Consider the following 19248-nt stretch of genomic DNA (forward strand, 5'->3'; position numbering starts at 1 on the left):
TTTTTTTCCTATTTATTTGGCCAAGAGGGACAGGCAGACAGCTGCACCAGTTCAGACAGCGAGGTCCACATGTTCCAGGTATGGGTGAGGGGAGGGGGGGGGGGGGGGCTTGTTTGAAGGATGAATGGATATGAAGAACGGAGGATGGATGTAGACTGATCTTAACAACATGTCTTTATTACCAGAGCGATATATTACAGAGGAGCTGGTAGCACGGCAGCTCGCCTTAGCTACTGTATGAGGAGGACGAGGTCTACTCTTCGGTTTTGTAGTACGCTTCGCACCTCCGCAGGTGCAACAAGGCAAAAAGAACTATCCTACTATCTTAGGATTCACCTATTCCGATGTGGCAATCCTCTCTGTTTCACATAACTTTTTTTTATATAAACAGTGTATGTTCATGGGGCTGGACGATACACCGAATTTACTAAATTACCCACATCATGAATCCTGTTTAAATAAAGTAAGAAAAGCTACAACTATAAATGACAAGGAGATGTTTAACCAATCAGCTCACAAACCAGTCTAGAAGTCTTTTAACTGGTAACACTGGACTTAATCAGGACAAAGGTAACAGGTGGGCTAACACAGGAATATAAGTATCATGCACTGCTATATTGGATTCATTGTAATTAAGGTAAATAGGAATTTATCATTATATAGATTCTGGGATGTATCATCCAGCCCTCGTGTATAACCTCTTGTTAGTTAGTTGACCCCTGACCAATAGATACATTTGATTGACATGTATTAATTTTTTTGTTGAATTTGCTGTATGTGTCCCCCACCCAGTAAATGAATCTGCATTATTTTGCACCACCTTTTGTGTTTTGAAATGATTAGTTTTTTGTCTGTCCCTTTGTATGTCTTCACGTTATATCCTGAACTCTACAATACCCGTCTGTCTACACCACACACAGACGGTAACAACCCGGACGCCATGCCAGAAGGGACGGAGGTATACAGTTACATGGGATACTTAGCGGGGTGTGTGTTTGCTGTTGGGTGATTTAGTAGGTAGGGGGAAACATGGGTGCTGGTTTATTAAATACAAAGTACGTCTCCTTCTGGCATGGCCCGAAGCGAACTGGTAGGCAGAGTCGCAGCGACGTCGTACAGCCACAAGATGTCGCTGTAAGAACTTACCGAAAACATTTCCAGTATGCACAGTGCGAGCAATAAAGCCAAATGAATTTTACATGAGGCCTTTGTGTGTCTTTATGTACAGTATACAGTGTTACTTGTCTTATTTGACTTTTACACAAACATTAAGCAAAAAGATGAAGTTGTCATGAGAGGAGTGAGAGTGTAATAAAGACATGGCTCAACTTAAACCTTGACTTCATGTGTTTACATAATCACAGTGCTTTCACCAAAGCTGATAGGACGGTGAGATTTTAGTCTCATATTTTAAGTCATATAGGAAAAGTCTCAGACAGGTGCATAGTGAAATTTGTGATGATGAGCAACAAGTAAAGGATTGTATGAAAATGACTGGGGTGCAATATTTTTCTTTAGGCTCTCACTGTGACTCAGCAGAAAACAACACCACCCACCCCTTATATTTTAAAATAATACGAAAGGGAGCACATTTGGTAGCCAAGTGGTAACTGCGCATGCTGCATAATCGCAGTGTCCCTGGTTACCGGCAAGGAACCTTTGCTACATGTCTTTCCCTTGTTTCCTGTTGGCCTCTATACCATCGACTTTCAAATAAAAGGCAAAAATGTCCAAATAACATTTTTTTAAAAAAAAGGTTTGAATCAGTATAATTTATATGTTAAAGTGCATAATTTAAAATGAACTTCCATTTAAGTGTTAATGTGTTCATGGACTATTAATTTTCCTGTACGCACCAGTAAGCACAATACAAATAAAATTAGCTTTGCTGCGGTAATAATAAACAACTTAATGATGCATCTTGTTTAATGAACCTTCCATCTGCTCCCCCCTTCCCCTTTAACCGAAAGCAGCTCCCAGCTCAGAGGTTACTGAGGGGCTTCAGACCTGCATGTTTCGTCACCTCACCCCGCTTTCCAAATATTGAAAATACAAGTGAATCAGATGATGTTGTAGTCTGAGAATTAATGAATGAAATATATTTATCTGAGATGGAAAAAAAAGTTAAGATCTTCCTCTGCTCTCTCAAAAATGTCAGATTCCACTTCTTTAGGCAAAAAAAGAAAACATATTTGCCCCTTTTTTGATCACCCTAATAATTTTCCTACAGTCCCTAAAAGTCCTCAACCAAATGAGTCTTGCTCACAGTGGGTGTTATTGGTAACTCACTTAAAGAGTGTTATTTCTTAATCCACCTTTATCGAGGTGTTTCTCTGAAAAGTAGCTATTTAATTAATTAGTGCTAGCCTGGTAGTGTGTGGGAGTTGGGTTATTTTACTTTGTCTCATATTGTAATTAAAAACCTGCTAATTGTGCTCATGCCAACTCATTTTTGTCAAAATTGAGCAGCTCCAGCTCTGTAACACTGCTGAATATTGTGATAAGTGGAGCCACAATATTTAAATAGTGCAGTCTTCACATGGATATCACCTTCCTCCTTGCTTCATATTGTGCCAAACACTTTTTGAGTGAGCTTACATAACCCTACACAGGAAATATGGGTCACACTGCAGGAATTAAGACTTGTAAAGGCAATTTCTTTTTTTTTTTATTGCATATGAACGACATGGTCTCAACGTTGCACTCCCACCGCTTATGTAGTTTAACATGTAGCTTACTAATGGCTGTACTTACATCTGTCTGTACATGGATGTCTTTAATCACACGGTATGTGCTTCATGGTTGCACCCGTTTTCTACTGTTTTGTCAAGTAGAAGAGAGAAGGAAATAAACTAGACATGAGGGGGGATAGGTTTGTTTTACGCCTTACTGCACACAAGTGGATAAAATTACAATTTATCAGACTGGACACGGACTTCAGCTGTTTCATTGCACTTAATCAGTTGCTTTCATTTGGGAGCAACAAGCCGGGGAGCAGGTACCGCCTGCAGTTTAATTCACCTGTCATGTTTCTCATAGTGTATCCGTGGGTTTTTTTTTTGTTCATTCAACAGCTCGCACTGAGAAAATTGAGACCTTTTGTTTTTTTTAAAGCAGGTGACACTCAACCCGCTGTCCTTTTATCTGAGTCCAGGTTGCTTTTAAAGGTTCACGACAACATACATGTTAAGTGTTTTTATTTACAAGACGACAACATTGTGATATATCCGCTTGAATTTCTAGCTGCAGTAAATCATGCTGCAACACAGCCAACCTGGAGCGTGCCCACTCTGTACAGGCATGAACAGGTGTGAACCCCCCCCATCCCCATCCCCATCCCCATCCCCATCCCCATCCCACCCCCCCAAAACACACACACACACACACACACACACACACACACACACACACACACACACACACACACACACACACACACACACACACACACACACACACACACACACACACACACACACACACACACACACATACATACATACATACATACACAGTTTCCAGTATCACTACACAGCATACAGGGACTTTGCTCCATATGATGTCTGTTAGACTTCTACATGAAAGTAAACAAAAACCCCACATGGACATTGATGCTTTTTGTGGCAGAAGAATGTGTGGCATCCACCCTTCCAACAGCACAGCGGGTGTCCGTTTCAGGAAAATAAAAAGACCAAAAAAAAGGAGGCTCTGGAGAGTGTTCAAGTATGCACAGACGTGAGGCGAAAACCATTCACACGTTACACACAAACTAAAAGCAACATTTATAGCAGCAAACTGAGAACAGCTTTCAGGAGGAAACACAAATAAACAGAGCAGAGTGAGACACTGGGGAAGCGAGGTGGGGGGTGGGATTGGGGGTGGGGGGGGTGGGGGGGAGGTTCGTTATTATAGATTTTGCTAGTGGGTAACGTCTGCTCCTGTGTGTGAAATGTACACTTAACTCCGCGCCCGCGCCCCCCCCCCCCATACACACACACACACACACACACACACACACACACACACACACACACACACACACACACACACACACACACACACACACACACACACCTACCCCCCTGGAAACAGTCCTGTAACCGCAGGGTCTTTGCAAGTACAGAGACAGCTGATCCGGTTGCTCGGTTCAGTCCGGCTCTCCTCCAGGCAGGCAGGCAGGCAGACGAGGACATCTAACGACAACATGGTCCTGTAATACTTTGCCATTTTTTAAACATTTCTCAATTTTATCTGAACAGCAAAAAAAAAAAAAAAAAAAGGATTATGACAGGTTGGCAGATCTTTCTGTAAACCTGGCAGTAGACCTGAATTGCTTTTTCAACACCAACAAAAGTTTGAACGGAGGATCTGACTACGCGTAAGTCCAGAGCTGACCCACGCTGTGGTACTTCATGCCAAATCCCAGACCAGATGAGTGCGATCTGGATCCGAAGTGCAAATCAAACCCAGAAATTTCATCTGGAATTTATGTATTTATTCTTTATAAGTCAAGTCCCGTCCAGGTTAGGTTGTTGCTTTTAAGTCGATAACCCCCCCCCCCCCCCCCCCCCCCCCGCCCCTCCCTCCCTCGTGGGTGAATTTAATGAGATGCAACCATCGTTTTGTGCCTCATAAAAAAAGGGGACTGCAGAGTCGACTTGAGTAAGTTGAACTCGTACTTCTGCCCATCTGTTCCACCCCTCACCCCTCTCCTCTAAGCAACAAGACCACCAGTGTCTTTCTTGTTGAAGCGGTTACACAGCCGTCCTGTGAGTGTGTGTCTGTATCATGGTGTAGAGGTGGGTTTGGATAGGAGCTCCTACAGCTGTTTAAATGTCTCCTGTGGGGTACAAATTCTCTAGCTTCATCAGTGTCTGTTCTTGCTCCAAACAATGCCACTGCCTCTCTCTACTCCCCTTCTTCCTCTCTCTCTCTCTCTCTCTCGCTCTCATTAAACTTCTCTTCTGTTATTCAGTTTATTTCTTTCCCCCTATCTCACACAGTTGAGTTCAGGGGCACGACATATGCAACTCCAGTACCCTCCTTTCTTCCTCTTCTCTCGCCATTTTATTCATTTGGGAACAGCTCGGGTTTGTTTAACCAAAAAAATTAAATTAGAGAGAGCGAGATCCACGTCGGTCATCCTCAAAAAATTCTCACAATCCCGCTTCAGGATTGACCAGAGGGTCCTGTCAGTCACGTGAGAGCCAGTCAGTAGGTGGGGAGAGATGAGGCGGAGGGCTGCAGGGAGCCGGAGGAGTTTGAGCGTCTCATGTGAGGGAGGAGGTAGCTGTCCGAGCACAGTTGGTGAACGTCGAACCGGTCCTCCTTACGGTAGGCCAGACAGCGCCGGATGAACGCCTGCGGAGTGGAGGAGAACATTTGAAACACTGATGCCGATCTCTCATTAGACTCTTTATAGTTTCTCTAAAAAGGTAGAACACAGAATAAGCACACCTTTGTCTTTTTGTTTGACTGGTGGCAAAGACACAGCTGTTCTTTTCATAGCTGTGTGAGCGTGTGCCAACATGTAACTGCCAAACTGTTAGGAAACTCAAGACACTGATACTTAAATTATAGTGTGTACGTCTCGAAAATGCATTTTTTAAAATTCTAACTCAATTTCAACACACCACGTCTCTACTATCAAGCCTCCTCTCACCAGGCAATATTATTCATTTGTTAACTATCAGACGTTCTACTGCTCAAATCAGGAAATGCTTTATATTACTAAGCATGTTTTATGGTGTCCGGGCTGGACAATATGGACGAAATCAAATATCACAATATTTTTAACTAAATACCTCAATATCAATATTGTGACAATGTTGTAATTATGACTACTCATGCTTTCATAAAATAATATGGTATGAGATTTTGGATAAATAATCATCAAGTGGGTATAGGCAACTGGCTACAGCTACATGACATCACTTAACTATAATGCAGCCTTTAAAACCAGGAATAAACAACATATAACAACCATATCATCATATTAATATATTACAATATCCAAAATCATGATATATATATATATGTATATGTATATATATATAAACATATATATGTGTATATATATATATATGTGTACAGTACCAGTCAAAAGTTTGGACACACTTTCCCATTCACATCAATGACAAAGTGTATCCAAACATTTGACTGGTACTGTGTGTGTGTGTGTGTATATATATATATATAATCATTGTGTTTCCCATCCCTATATGGCAGTATTGGATTTAAAGGATTTTTGCATCAATTTGTGTATTTTGAATCTTTCAGGTATATCATTAAGTGCATTACCTGTTTCTCCATTGAATTTCTGTTAATTTTACTGTACCAGGGTATACATATACTGCATCACTTACTCAATACAAGATTTTATCCATATCACCAAACCCTACTATGACTAGGCTTTCCGCCGATCTGATCGGCTATATCGGATCGGCCGATATTTTGCATTTTATGCAATTTGTGAGATCGGCTGTAATGTCTTAATTCGCCGTTCCGATCAATGTCGTCATTGTGTTGAAACTTTTTGCAGATGCTCCCGTTGCATAGATTGCAGATGGCTTGTGTTTAATCTGTTTCATTTACTCCGAAGAAGTTCCACACCACCGGCATGTTTGTTTGAATCCGATACTAGTTTTGAGCCCTGTCACGATGTGACGGACAATTAATTTTTTCGGATCATGAATCATTAGCTGGCGGATTCAAACAGACATGTCGGTGGTGTGGGACTTCTTCGGAGTAAATGAGACAGATAAAGCACAAGCTATTTGCAATCTGTGCAACACTAAAGTACCTCGTGGGGGAGCATCTGCAAAATATTTCAACACCACAAATTTAATCAGGCACCTGGATAAGGAACACAAGGAGGAGCATGCCGAGTTTAAGAAACGGAGCGTGGACAAAGAAAAACCAACACTGAAACGGATGCTAAAGCAAACAGTAAATTAACAAGTTATTTAAATACACATATTGCTCCCTCACGTGATCGGATCGGTGATCGGTTTATTTAAACTCATTAATCGGTGATCGGCCCCAAAAATCCTGATCGTGTAAAGCCTAACTATGACATTACTTGGTTTAAGGTAAACAGAGTCAGTGTTGTGCAGTCTGAGAATTCTAACAATGAGATATGATAGATTGCTGTGTATATAATAAAAATGGCACACTATTTCATCATTTGTATGAATGTGTACACAATCTGTTTCTGTGTGTGTGTGTGTGTTACCTTGGCCTCTGTGCTGGCCTGTGGTTTAGCAGGGAACTGGACCTCTGTAGCTTTGAGGATGGTGTTTTCCTGGAGGATGTCCTGCTGTGACTGGTTGTGACCAAACGGCTGGAAAAACAAAAACCCGTTGAAATCACCACTGCTCTGACGTCTTTTATATTTACATTAAAACCACTGAATTCAAGACAAAAATCTTTCACGCGCTGCAAATGCAAATTCAAAGCAATGCCTTGTGATATTACTGACCCAACACACACAAACTGTTCACTTCTATTGCTCTTTCCTGAGTGTAGTGTTGACATTGTTACCTTGCGTCCGTAGAGGCACTGGAAGAAGATCACTCCCACAGACCAGACGTCCACCTTGTTGGAAATCTTAGGCGGCTCCTTCCCCACCACAAAACACTCCGGAGGGAGGTACCTGCAACACACACACACACACACACACACACACACACACACACACACACACACACACACACACACACACAGAATACAATCCATGTCACACAATGTAATGGAGTTCATTCACATATTTCTAGATCAGACTACTTGACTCAGTCAGTGTGTGTGTTTGTGTCTTACCAGTAGGTGCCTGCTCCCTGTGATGTGAGGTCCATACCGTCCACCCCGTAGTTATCATCATCCATGATCTTTGACAGGCCGAAGTCAGTGATTTTGATTTCTCCGCACGCAGTACCATCCACTAATAAGATGTTTCCTGTGAACAGGACAGTGAGAGTGTTTGTCAGAGTTATTGGCACAGGAACGGCAGCATCTCAAACTGCATCAGTCAAGTCCACACTACAACCCAGACTGACAAAGAATACAAAAACAGCCTCTTCTGAAGAAGTCTCAAACATTGCAAACCAAGCAGTGAAATCTAACTCTTCTGTTCATCCCTTTAAAGTGGATAAGTTCAAACATTTGACCCACCGGGCTTGAGGTCGTAGTGGATGATTGGAGGTTTGATCTCGTTGAGGTAGCGCAGGGCGCTGACGATCTGCATGACGATGGAGCGAGCCTCCTTCTCTGACATCAGCTTGTTTTGCTTCAGGTAGAAGTCCAGGTCGTTGCCTTCGCAGAACTCCAGCACGGTGCAGAACCTGGTGCAACGGAGAGAAGTATTTCACAGTTACACACAGGAGAAAAGGATAATTCCACGTGCTTACTATTAGAACAGCATTGAAACGCCGCTGTCGTCAGTTTATTGATCTCCAAAAAAGGAAAAATTAACTTCTCACACGGCAAAATGTTTAATAGCTGGAGGAGACTCTAAAGGCTGTGAGGACAAATAACCCCACAAGCTCAACCTTTAAATATAACTTCCAATGTCAGGGCATTGTTGCTGCTGAGTCGCACATTTTTCTGGGAGTTGCTCTCATTATTTACACCTTCCCAAATCTGATAACCCCCCTCTGTTTGCTCTTACTTTTGCCACCCTCTGACGTACAGCCTAGTGGGAGATTACAAACTTCACTGGGCAAGGCCTTTTTTTTTTTAACAAAAAGCTTTAAATCTGCTGTTTTAAAGTGGCTGCACAGAACGTTTAAGAGATGCTGCTGTGTGATAAACAACCTCAGGATGTGTCGGCCCAGCAGGGCTGCAGCTGGCAGAGGTCAGAGGTGACTCACGTGTCAGTATCCAGGGAGAAGTAGTCGTACAGTTTGACTATTCTGGGATGGTCCAGCTGCTTGTGTATCCGGTACTCCCTGCATGCATGCCTGGAAGGAAATAAATGTCAACATGGTGTGTGTGTGTGTGTGTGTGATACAAGGAGAAACACTTTGTTTGCATGTATCCAAAGATGTCTGTGTGTGTATAGAGAGAACCTACTTGTGGTAATTCTCCTTCTTCTCCTCTCTCCAGTTCTTGTTGAGCTGGTGGATTTTAACAGCTGCATACCGCTGCTCAAACAGGTCAAAAGCCTGTGTGTGACAACACAGAAAACACACATTTGTATCTGAATATGATTTATGGGTCAGTGACAAATGAGGGATGGCAAGATGAGCAATTCAAAATTATCTTAAATTGTTTTAAAAGCAGCATCAAGTTTGTTTTTGTTAGTTTTATGTCATTTGAAATGACATCTGCACCATTTTCTTTAACCAAAAGTAAGACTGAATGCTCCTGAAAATGTCAAATGGTGTAACCACAAAAAATGATTAATATTAAATATTTCATCCACCTACAGTGTATTTAAATGGACTTATACAAATAATTACTTTATTAAAAAAAAAACTAAAATGTTTCCTGATTGACATGATTCTCCAGATTAAATGTAATATTTAGAACAATTGTATTCCATTACCTTTATTTAATATAAAAAGTTATAGTTGATATGCTGTTTTATTGAGAATTTTATGTTTTTTAAGCAAGTTTAATTATATGGTATTACGTTTTTATGGTTACACCACTTAGACATTTTTGCCATAATTCTCGAATATATTCTCTCAAAATGGATTAAAAGCAGAAATTTGATGCTGGGTCCACAAAGAAAAATGTGTGCAAGTTATTCATATGTTTGTTTTCACATTTTAACCCTTTTAAATTTGAACTAAACCACATGGACATAAAAAAATGTCATTGACCCATATACAGAGAGAGAATGGGGAAAAAAATTAGTGCAGCCACACACACACACACACACACACACACACACACACACACACACACACACACACACACACACACACACACACACACACACACACACACACACACACATTACCTTATAAACTTCACTGAAGCCGCCCCTGCCCAGCAAGTGCAGCAGCAGGTACCTCTCATTCAGAGTAGGATGATCTTTAAACCTTTGTGACGAGGAATAAAACTTATTAGTCAGCAAATCAGGCGGCATGCAGACAAGACCTATGATCTCAGAACTTCCTGGTTTTATTCTCCTTCTGGATTCGTACATTTACATCTTTCTCCTACAGCAGACATGATCGGTCTTCATTTAGCTGCATTTTATCTGCATTTTTCTGTGTGAACTAACGATCATGATTCACAGTCCTGATTTCTTTTCACAGTCTGAACAATTAAGTGGGGAAAGATTCCTCTGCGGCTTAAAATGTGTTGAGTGGACTTACGCTGAGCTGTCCTCGTTGTTTATCCTCTTCAGCTCTCTAATATGGAGGTTCCTCACCCGCTCCAACCGCTCCAGCTCTGCTTGGATCTCAGCTTCCTCCTGCACAACGTTACACGTGACAGACAAGAATGTTACATATCAATTATGTTCTTGTTTAAGACTCAAGTGTCCGTTTCAACTAGTCTGCGTAGTTTCAGTTACGTGTTCGGTGTTTTGTTTTACATTTTTAGCTGAAATGTTTTGGTTGTAACATTTTAATCTTGGCCGCTTTGTTTACTGGTTCGTGTTTTGTTTTTGTTTTTTGATACTGACCTTCTTCAGATGTCCGAGGCGAAGCTTGAAGATTTCTTCCTGCTCGTGGTACTCAGCAAGGGTCAGTCTGACAAAACAATCAACTAGTCAAAATCTCACAACAAAAAAAACAACACACATGTGTTCGGGAACATTCATTTTAGGCCAAAAATGTCTGGTTAGATTTAACTAGGTTCTCTGATTTAAGAGAGAATCAGACTCCCACAACACTATTCAAAGACACCGATCAAACATGATGACGTGCAAACATTGACCACACAGTATCTTTAAGACACTTTTACTATACATGTGATCAAAACTACAGCGAGCGAAGCAGCAATAGTAGTTAAGTAGTTTCACCGATGAGATGTATTTATGTCAGTGTACTCACAGCTGGGGCAGTGAGGGCTTGAGGAAGGGGTCCGAGTCGTTGCCGTTGACCACCTTGGTTTTCCTCTGCTTGGGTTCAGAGGTGGAGGCCACAGAGAGGGAGGGAGACGCAGGGTTTGGAGGCTTCCTCTTGGCGAGCAGCTTCCTCTGTCGCTCTATCTCCTCCCTCTGCTGGTTGATGCCCTCTTGTTGCCTGCGTGCACAAAGGCAAACAGAGTGGGAGGGGGTAGGGGGGGCGGTTAATATGGGTAATGCTGACAAATAAAACAAGCTTTTCACATGTTTAGTCCTGTCCAAAATGCCATCGTCTCTCACTTGATCAGGTTCTGGAATGCGTATCCGTCGGTCCACTGCTCCGTGTAGGATGCTCCGTGTCTGACGGTGGTGAAGTGACCGAGCCGGAGACGGTCCTGCATGCTCTTCTCTCGGCACGACTGCTTCTCTTGAGTGCTCTGTGCGCGTTCACACAGACACAAACACACACGAGATTAGAAATGACGAGCAGTGTGTTGAAGGTGACTCAGTGGCAGCAGATGAGAGAACAGAGTGTTTCTCTTAAATCTTTCCCAATATTCCTGTGAGCCCCCACCTCTACCTTGAAGTGTCCCCTTGCATACGTTTATTTTTTTTATTACATTTTTTTCATTACAAATTAGACATTAAAACGTGAAAGAATTGCTTGTGCACTAAACACCACCAACCCACCACCAGCACTGTGCATCTCTTTAAAGGCCCTAGTGCAAAATGGTGATTCAAAGATCTACCAACCAAAACAGAAGCTTTTCCCCCCTAAGGCATATCAGACCGGAGCAGAGCTAAAACACCAAGTAATACTGGACTTAGGTATTAAAGGAATACCCATATTGCACATAAGGAGCCACTTCTTTTTTTGACAAACAAGCTTCTATTCATCTGTAGTAGATTCTACTTAGGGACATAAGATGATATGCATGCACGCAAAGACAAATACCTTCTCTATAAGCAGTTTCTTGCTCATAGTGATGCACTTGTTGAGCCTCTCCTTGTACTTCTCCAGGAGTTTCTGCTGTTCGTCGATCTGTCTCCGCAGATCACAGTTAGCCTGTTAAGGAGAGACAGAGAGGAGGAGGCATGTAATACAAATAAAACATGAAATGACGTTGATGAAATTAGCCGATCGTCCTAGCATGCACTCAGTGTTACAACGCGGGTTATAGACATTGATCTTACCCTGAGAAGGTCATCTATTCGCCCCTCTTTCTTCTCCAGGTCCAGACTCTTGTTGCTCTCCAGAGCAGCAAGTTTCAGGCCTGTTAACTCCGTCTTAAGAGAGCCAGATAAACCGGTACCAGTCAGCAGTGTTTTTTAAAAAATAAATAAATACACAATGTATGCTGCAAGAATTGAGTGTGCAAGAGGAATGTGCCTTTCATATTACCTGGACGCATTTGCTGGATGAGGCTTTGGGATTGTGATCCCCGAAACACAGACTGGTGGGAGAGGAGCTGTTCTGCCGGATCTACGGACACAGAGGTATTGTTAAAACGTTTTGTAATAACAAACAAGAGACTAACATGCGCGAATAGTTCATCAGAAAATCCCCCTGTGTAAGACGTTTGCACCGTTTGCCAAAAACACTTACGATTGATCCCGGGGCAGAGTGCGAGTTCTGTGGAGAGCGGCGAGCTGACGGGAGGCCTCGAACTGGACTGGAACCATTTCCGCCCTGGAACTTTTGGCAGAGGCAGAAAAAAAGGGACTGAAGTTAAGATTCTGGTTTGAAAATGACAAGGAGAGCGACGTATCAGAGCGGCTGAGATACTCACATCAAAGTAGTCGCTGATCTTGGGCCCACGTGTGGAGGTCTTCCCTGCGCGGAATATTAAACAAACACTTTAAGCAACATGTTAGGAACGTGCAGATGACGCAGCGAGTTTTGTGCAGGTGTCAGTCGTACCTTGACTACTCTCTGAATAGGTGTCAGCTTTCCTTTTTCTCCCTCTGGACGATTCGGAGTGCTTCTTCTCTGGGGTCTGTAAATCGATACGGAATAGAAGAGAGAGAGAGAGAAATAGAAAAGAATACATAAATCCCATGTGTTTTACCTAACAAAGCTAGTTCCAGTGGAGGTGTTCAGCAGGAAAAGAGCAGCAGGAAGAAAAGAGTACATACTGAGTAGGCAGGGGAGCTCCCTCTTTTCAAGTCAGAGTTCTAGGAAGAGAAGAGGGGAGAGAGGTGGAAGTAGTGGGAGACTGGAAGACGAGTGGGACGAACACAGGAAAACAACAAAGCGCTAACAACATGTGGCTGTGTCTAACTAGGTTTCACTGAGCATGTGAGAAACTGTGTGATGCTTCATTTCTTGTTCTATCTTCAGGGAAATAACTGACTCTACAATTCAGTGGATAATTCATCATATAACACTGTCATAACTAGCAGTGATGAACAAAAAACATGCCCTGCGGGTGTTTTACCTCTGACTCCTTGTCGCTGGATGAGCCGAGACTTCCGTAGCTGTGGTTGGAGGACTCGTTGGCCAGACCCTGCACACGGTGAGAATTCAAACAAAAAGAAAGTGAGTGCAAATGATAGAAAAAAACAGTCCCAGGTGTGTTACGCTCTCCTAATTCAGTGACCTCACGAAATGTAAACAACAGTGAAAACAAAGGCGCGCCTCTTGACTGCCACGTCTGATAGGAATCCAGATCTTCAGTTAATAGGTGTGTCTCTTGGCCCTTTTCCACTGTGAGAGCTTTTTCCAGGAAACCTGCGCCTTTTTAAGGAAAACAGGAACGTCACCTGATTTTTCACCGTGACGTAGTACTTTTATGACAGAGTTAATCCCTGTAGTTAGTCACTCACAGACTTAGAATAATTCAGTGGAATGCTGTTGACACTTAAAAACAATGCAACAGACCTCCTTCGTAATCTTAAAATGTTGCATTTTATCAGTCAAATCTTAAGATGCAGTGGAAAATGCAGGATTTTTCCCTAAAGGAGGGCCTTTTAGCTTATGAGGGTCCTTGGTTCCTGGGGGTCTATTTGCTTGAAATATGATCAACTTTCTTTGTGTCCATGTGTGTCCGTGTGTGTGTGTGAGATGCAGCTCAAAAATGAGACTTTCTGTGACGCCCGTTACCTTAGCGCCTCCGCTGGTGCTCCCGCAGCTGCCTCCCGTGTTGCCGCTGACAGCTCCTGTGAACCTGGCCTCCAGCAGCTCCTGTCTCCTGGGGTCTAGGCTGTGCAGCTCCTCCATGGGGCCTGGCGCAAGGACATCAAGCAGAGTAAGGTTAAATGTTTCATTACAAGCGACCTGATAGCGGCAAATGCAAGGAATCAGAGCGACCGTGCCCTGAACACATCCCAGTCACTGTTAAAGGAATAAAAATGAGCAGTCGGAGAAAGGAGCAGAGGACAGTATCTGTGGGAGGATTAGAGAAAATTAGAGTGATTAGAGGATAAAAATAGAAAAATGGATTCGATTCAGCTGGGCAGTAGGTAGCTCTTTCAAAGATGCACTTTCATTCTATGATGGGAGATGCTGGAGTGACGCTGCTGTTCTAACTAAAGTAGGGAAGGTCATTCTACCTCTGGACAGCCGGCGGGGAGAGGGGAGGGGGGAAGGGGGCAGGAGTCGAGGCAGATGGAGTGAGACCACAAGTTTGTCGACACGCAAAAATCTTCAACCGGCCCGTGTATTATCTCGCTAATGAGACCGCCACAGTGGCCTCATTGCAAAGTGCTAAACTAGTCTCTGACCTTTAGGGATTCTCAATACATCAGAAGCCTTTTGGTTACGGCACAATACTAGCTTAGATAAGGACGCTGGAAGTTTCCTCCCTAAAATCATATCTTTCTGACGTGCCGCACAGTCAACGAGAAAAAAAGATTAGGGCCCTTTCAGCAGCCGTCTCGTCTAATTCAAATGTGGCACATGTGCACCCATGTTTCTTTACGTTGTTCAAACTGGACGCAGCTTTTTAGTTTTACAGGCCGTTTCAGATATCCTCAGTATAGCCAGTTTTGCAAATGTTTGAGTGGTTAAAAAAAACAATAACAACTAAAAACCCTACAGCTGTACATCTGAACCACACAATGTGCATCAAATGACTTTAGCACACACTAGCAGTAGTCTGTGTATAAATGCAGCCAGACTGGGCCTTCTTCTATGACAACCAGTTTCCAGGGGGAGAGACACACAGGATCCTCTGCTCCCTGCAGACTACTGCTGCATGTGTTTGTTTCCTTATTGGACATTTCCTGGCTGTCATCTTTACAGCTTCTGGCACAGGGGCAAGCCCTAAAAGGCATAATGGACATTATGAAACCCTTGTGCTATGAACCAGAGAGCACACAACAAGGCCTGAGAGTGAGGTTACCTAAGGACAGAGGAGAGACTGATTGGGGTTAATTAATCTATACAACTAAAGCTTGATATTACAGCAATATTCACCTCTTAGTATGTTAGTGTTATTAGTATCAAGGCAAACATATGAAATGATATCCTCCGCACAGTATTTATTACAAAGGTATACTACTACTAGTAACACCATCGCTGTCTAAATATATTTTCAACATATCATGTCCTATAAGTAATGGATGTCGCTTAAGATCACTGTTTTGTCACGTAATATCACGCAACTCGGTTATACCAGAGTAAACAACATTTGTCTCAGCGTTTCGAGAACATTAAGGAACAAGGATGCATCCAAACTAGCCGCAAAAAGTAAAAGCCAGGGCCTATTATCAAGTTCACAGCAGCATGCATTGTAATGCATTAACGGATGCATGTAGAGCTCCGCTGTTTTAATATCCCAACTAGATGCTGTGGATAGGAGGCGAGTGTTATAAACTGTCACTAAAACACTATTAACGCGTCGACAGCTGCGAGGAACAAGACATCCTGAAAGCTGACGGTGCCAGAAACAAAAACACCGAGCTAGCTATGCCTTTGTGCAAACATGATAGCTCGCTGCTACTTCGACTGGCCATCAACTGAACTGACAGCTGACGTTTGGCTTCCAATTCACGGCATCAGTGAACTTGACATCCATTTTTTACTTCCAACAAACGCTATAGCTAGACACGGACAGAAACATCCGCCTCTGTCGCTAACACACACTTTTAAAAGGAGAATAAGAGTCGGTCGTGCACTTGGGGAGCTCGTATACCTTCCTTGCTCTTTGCGGTCGCCGTTATATGTTGTTGAGAAATCGTTGGGGACGAGGAGAGCTGCGACCAAGATGGCGTCGCCTCCAAACTTCCACCACCACTTCCACTGTTACTTTGGACACTCATGAAGCCACTTTACCGCCGAGAGGAGCCAGCGTACACTCTGCCGTTCGCGGAAAATCCCAAACTCGCGTCCATCGTTTCACACCTGCTTGTAGCCAAACCCGGCCGACTTAGTACGGTTTGGTGTCGCTAGACGTCTCGCATTGTGCGAGCCGTGCGTGTCCTGCGGAGGAGCAGCTTCTTCGTTACAGACTCGCTGAAACGGATCCGATGTAACGTTAACCTTTGCATGATGACCGCACCGCGCGCCTGTCAGCATCCAGCTCGCGAGCGGAGCTTTGATTCTAGGAGGCGAGGCTATCGCGAGGCTGGCGCGCACCTAGCAGCGCGAGGAGGGGGATGGCATGACACCGACATAGACACTGATCTGGGATCATTTTACTCTGCTCCGAACTAGCCGTGTGTACACTGGAAGGCTCCACTCAGCGTTGACCTGAGAACAGCCCCGTGTTTGGGTGAAAACAACAAACACCCCTAAAAGATGGCCGAAAGTTCCTGTCTGGAAGAAGAGAGCGAAGGAAAATAGAAACACACACACACACACACACACACACACACACACACACACACACACACACACACACACACACACACACACACACACACACACACGTGCGCGCGCACACAAACGCACACACACGTATAGATATACACACATACATACATACATATATACACACGCGCAAATACACACACATATACATATATATGTAAATATGTACATTATTATATATAACATGTGTGTATATGTGTGTGTATATATATATTTACATATACACACATGTGTTATATATAATACATATATATGTATATATGTAAATATTTACATTTATTATATATAACATATGTGTGTGTATATATATATTTACATATACACACATGTGTTATATATAATAAATATATATGTATATATATGTAAATATTAACATTTATTATATATAACATATGTGTGTGTATATATATAATTACATATACACACATGTGTTATATATAATAAATATATATGTATATATATGTAAATATTAACATTTATTATATATAACATATGTGTGTATATATATAATTACATATACACACATGTGTTATATATAATAAATATATATGTATATATATGTAAATATTAACATTTATTATATATAACATATGTGTGTATATGTAAATATATATATATATTTGAATGTAAATATGTAAATATATATAATATGTAAATATGTAGCGTGAAACAAACTAATATGCTGTTCTCTGTTGCACATTCTGCTCACCTACTGCTAACTATACAGTAAGTGTACATGTTATCTACGTTTTTTATGCTTTTTATACATTTGATGTTTTAAATCTTTAATTGTTTATATTTCTCACACCCCTACGCTCTAATTCTTTTTTTATCTATCTATCTATCTATCTATCTATCTATCTATCTATCTATCTATCTATCTATCTATCTATCTATCTATCTATCTATCTATCTATCCATCTGACACACACACTTCATATATATATATATATATACACACACAGACACAAAACAATAGACATTTTGACTATTGACCATGCATCCATATACAGTATGCATGTCCCGTAGTGAACAGAAGGCCTGTGTGTTTTGTTGTTGTGACAGCGTGTGTGTGTGTGTGTGTGTGTGTGTGTGGGGGGGGGGGTGTCTGTGCCTGTGTGTTAGGTAGGGCTGTGGTCTTGATATGCTGTTTTTCAGTCTTGAAATATGAGTTGCAGGGAGGGGTGTGCAGGTGGGAGGATAGTGATGTGGTCTGGGCTATAAGGTCTTTTGTTCCAAATTTGGTGCAGTGCATCAAAATGCATTTGCCTTCTTGTAGGGCAGCATGCACAAACATACACCGACTCTGTGACTGTTTGGCCTACATCTCATTTTTATCTTCCTTTCCCTGTTATTTTCAATAACAGGAAAAGACAATTATTTCGGTAGACAATACATTCATTGACTGTGAGCTGATGGTCAGCAAATGTATTTCCCAATACAGAAAATATATTGAACATCTTATATTTGAAAAGTAATTTCTAATGCAATCTTATGGGTTCAGATGAAGCTTTCAAAGTAATAGTAAGCACACTGTAAAAGGGTATTTTGTCTGTCAAACCCCAGTCCCCTTGCAGTCAGATTGCATCAGGAAACAGACTGAGGCACAAACGATCATACTGCACCTCATATGCACCTGCCCATGGTAACCTGATTTTTTGGTCACATGGTTTCCATGGTAACAGAGCAATAGTCTTGACAGGCAATGAGGAGGGTTGTATAAGCAGTTTACTACATTACACTACTACACACCACACACACTTGCACACAGTTTGTGATGTAATTTCAGGTATGAAATTAGAGTTGAGTTATGAGGAAAGGGGTGACTGATATTCAAGCAGCAGTTGGGACATTCCAGGAGCATCAAATGTCTGGTAGAAAACTGGGAGTGTTGGCTGACATTTTGAAAACTGCCTGCAGCTTGTGTATAAGACACACAACTGGGCCTTATAACAATAATGACGATTCAAATCATTATAAAAGTTTGAAAATACAACAAAGTCACTAGTAAGGAAGTAGTTTTCGTGAAATTACACAAGATGTGACATTTTACAACTGCCTGAACACAGTTTTATTTTTCTCTAAGAATAAATCAGCATTCCACACCAACACGTCAAGCTTCAGAGATGTAATACTTCCAACAAAAAAGTAGACAATGCTTTCTATTGGATTCTGTTGCAGTAGCTAGAAAACATTGTCATTTCCAAAAAGGCTCTCAAGTCTGCAGTTCTGGATTTTAAATAAAAATATATCCTAAACCCCAAAAATGTGTGAAAAAAATTGGGAAATTGGACTTCCCTTGCGGGAAAGGGTGCACCATACCAGAATATTTTTTATTGTGTATACAGTTGTTAATAATGAATGATGGGTCATTAGCATGTTGCCAGTAATAGATTTTTCAAAAACAATGACCAGT

General features: G+C 42.0%; 1 protein-coding gene across 2 annotated transcripts; it reads right to left on the minus strand.

The window, feature by feature from the left end:
• Positions 1 to 2651: 2651 nt before the first annotated feature.
• On the minus strand, positions 2652 to 16698 carry LOC133991078 (serine/threonine-protein kinase tousled-like 1-B). Of its 2 annotated transcripts, XM_062429540.1 has the most exons (22): positions 16156 to 16698; positions 14124 to 14245; positions 13459 to 13527; positions 13157 to 13195; positions 12942 to 13017; positions 12811 to 12854; positions 12627 to 12716; positions 12423 to 12503; positions 12215 to 12307; positions 11976 to 12086; positions 11321 to 11457; positions 11007 to 11198; positions 10637 to 10703; positions 10326 to 10423; positions 9965 to 10046; positions 9070 to 9161; positions 8868 to 8957; positions 8170 to 8339; positions 7819 to 7954; positions 7543 to 7654; positions 7235 to 7342; positions 2652 to 5361 (listed from the first exon to the last, which is right to left on the minus strand). In XM_062429540.1, the coding sequence occupies exons 1-22, from the start codon at positions 16280 to 16282 to the stop codon at positions 5212 to 5214; spliced, it is 2286 nt and encodes a 761-aa protein (XP_062285524.1). In that variant the 5' UTR covers positions 16283 to 16698; the 3' UTR covers positions 2652 to 5211. The 2 variants fall into 2 exon arrangements, with proteins under 2 accessions (XP_062285524.1, XP_062285525.1); XM_062429541.1 differs by lacking the exon at positions 13157 to 13195.
• Positions 16699 to 19248: the final 2550 nt, after the last annotated feature.

Source organism: Scomber scombrus, chromosome 11 (genome assembly GCF_963691925.1).
Source record: "Scomber scombrus chromosome 11, fScoSco1.1, whole genome shotgun sequence".
NCBI lineage: Eukaryota > Metazoa > Chordata > Actinopteri > Scombriformes > Scombridae > Scomber > Scomber scombrus.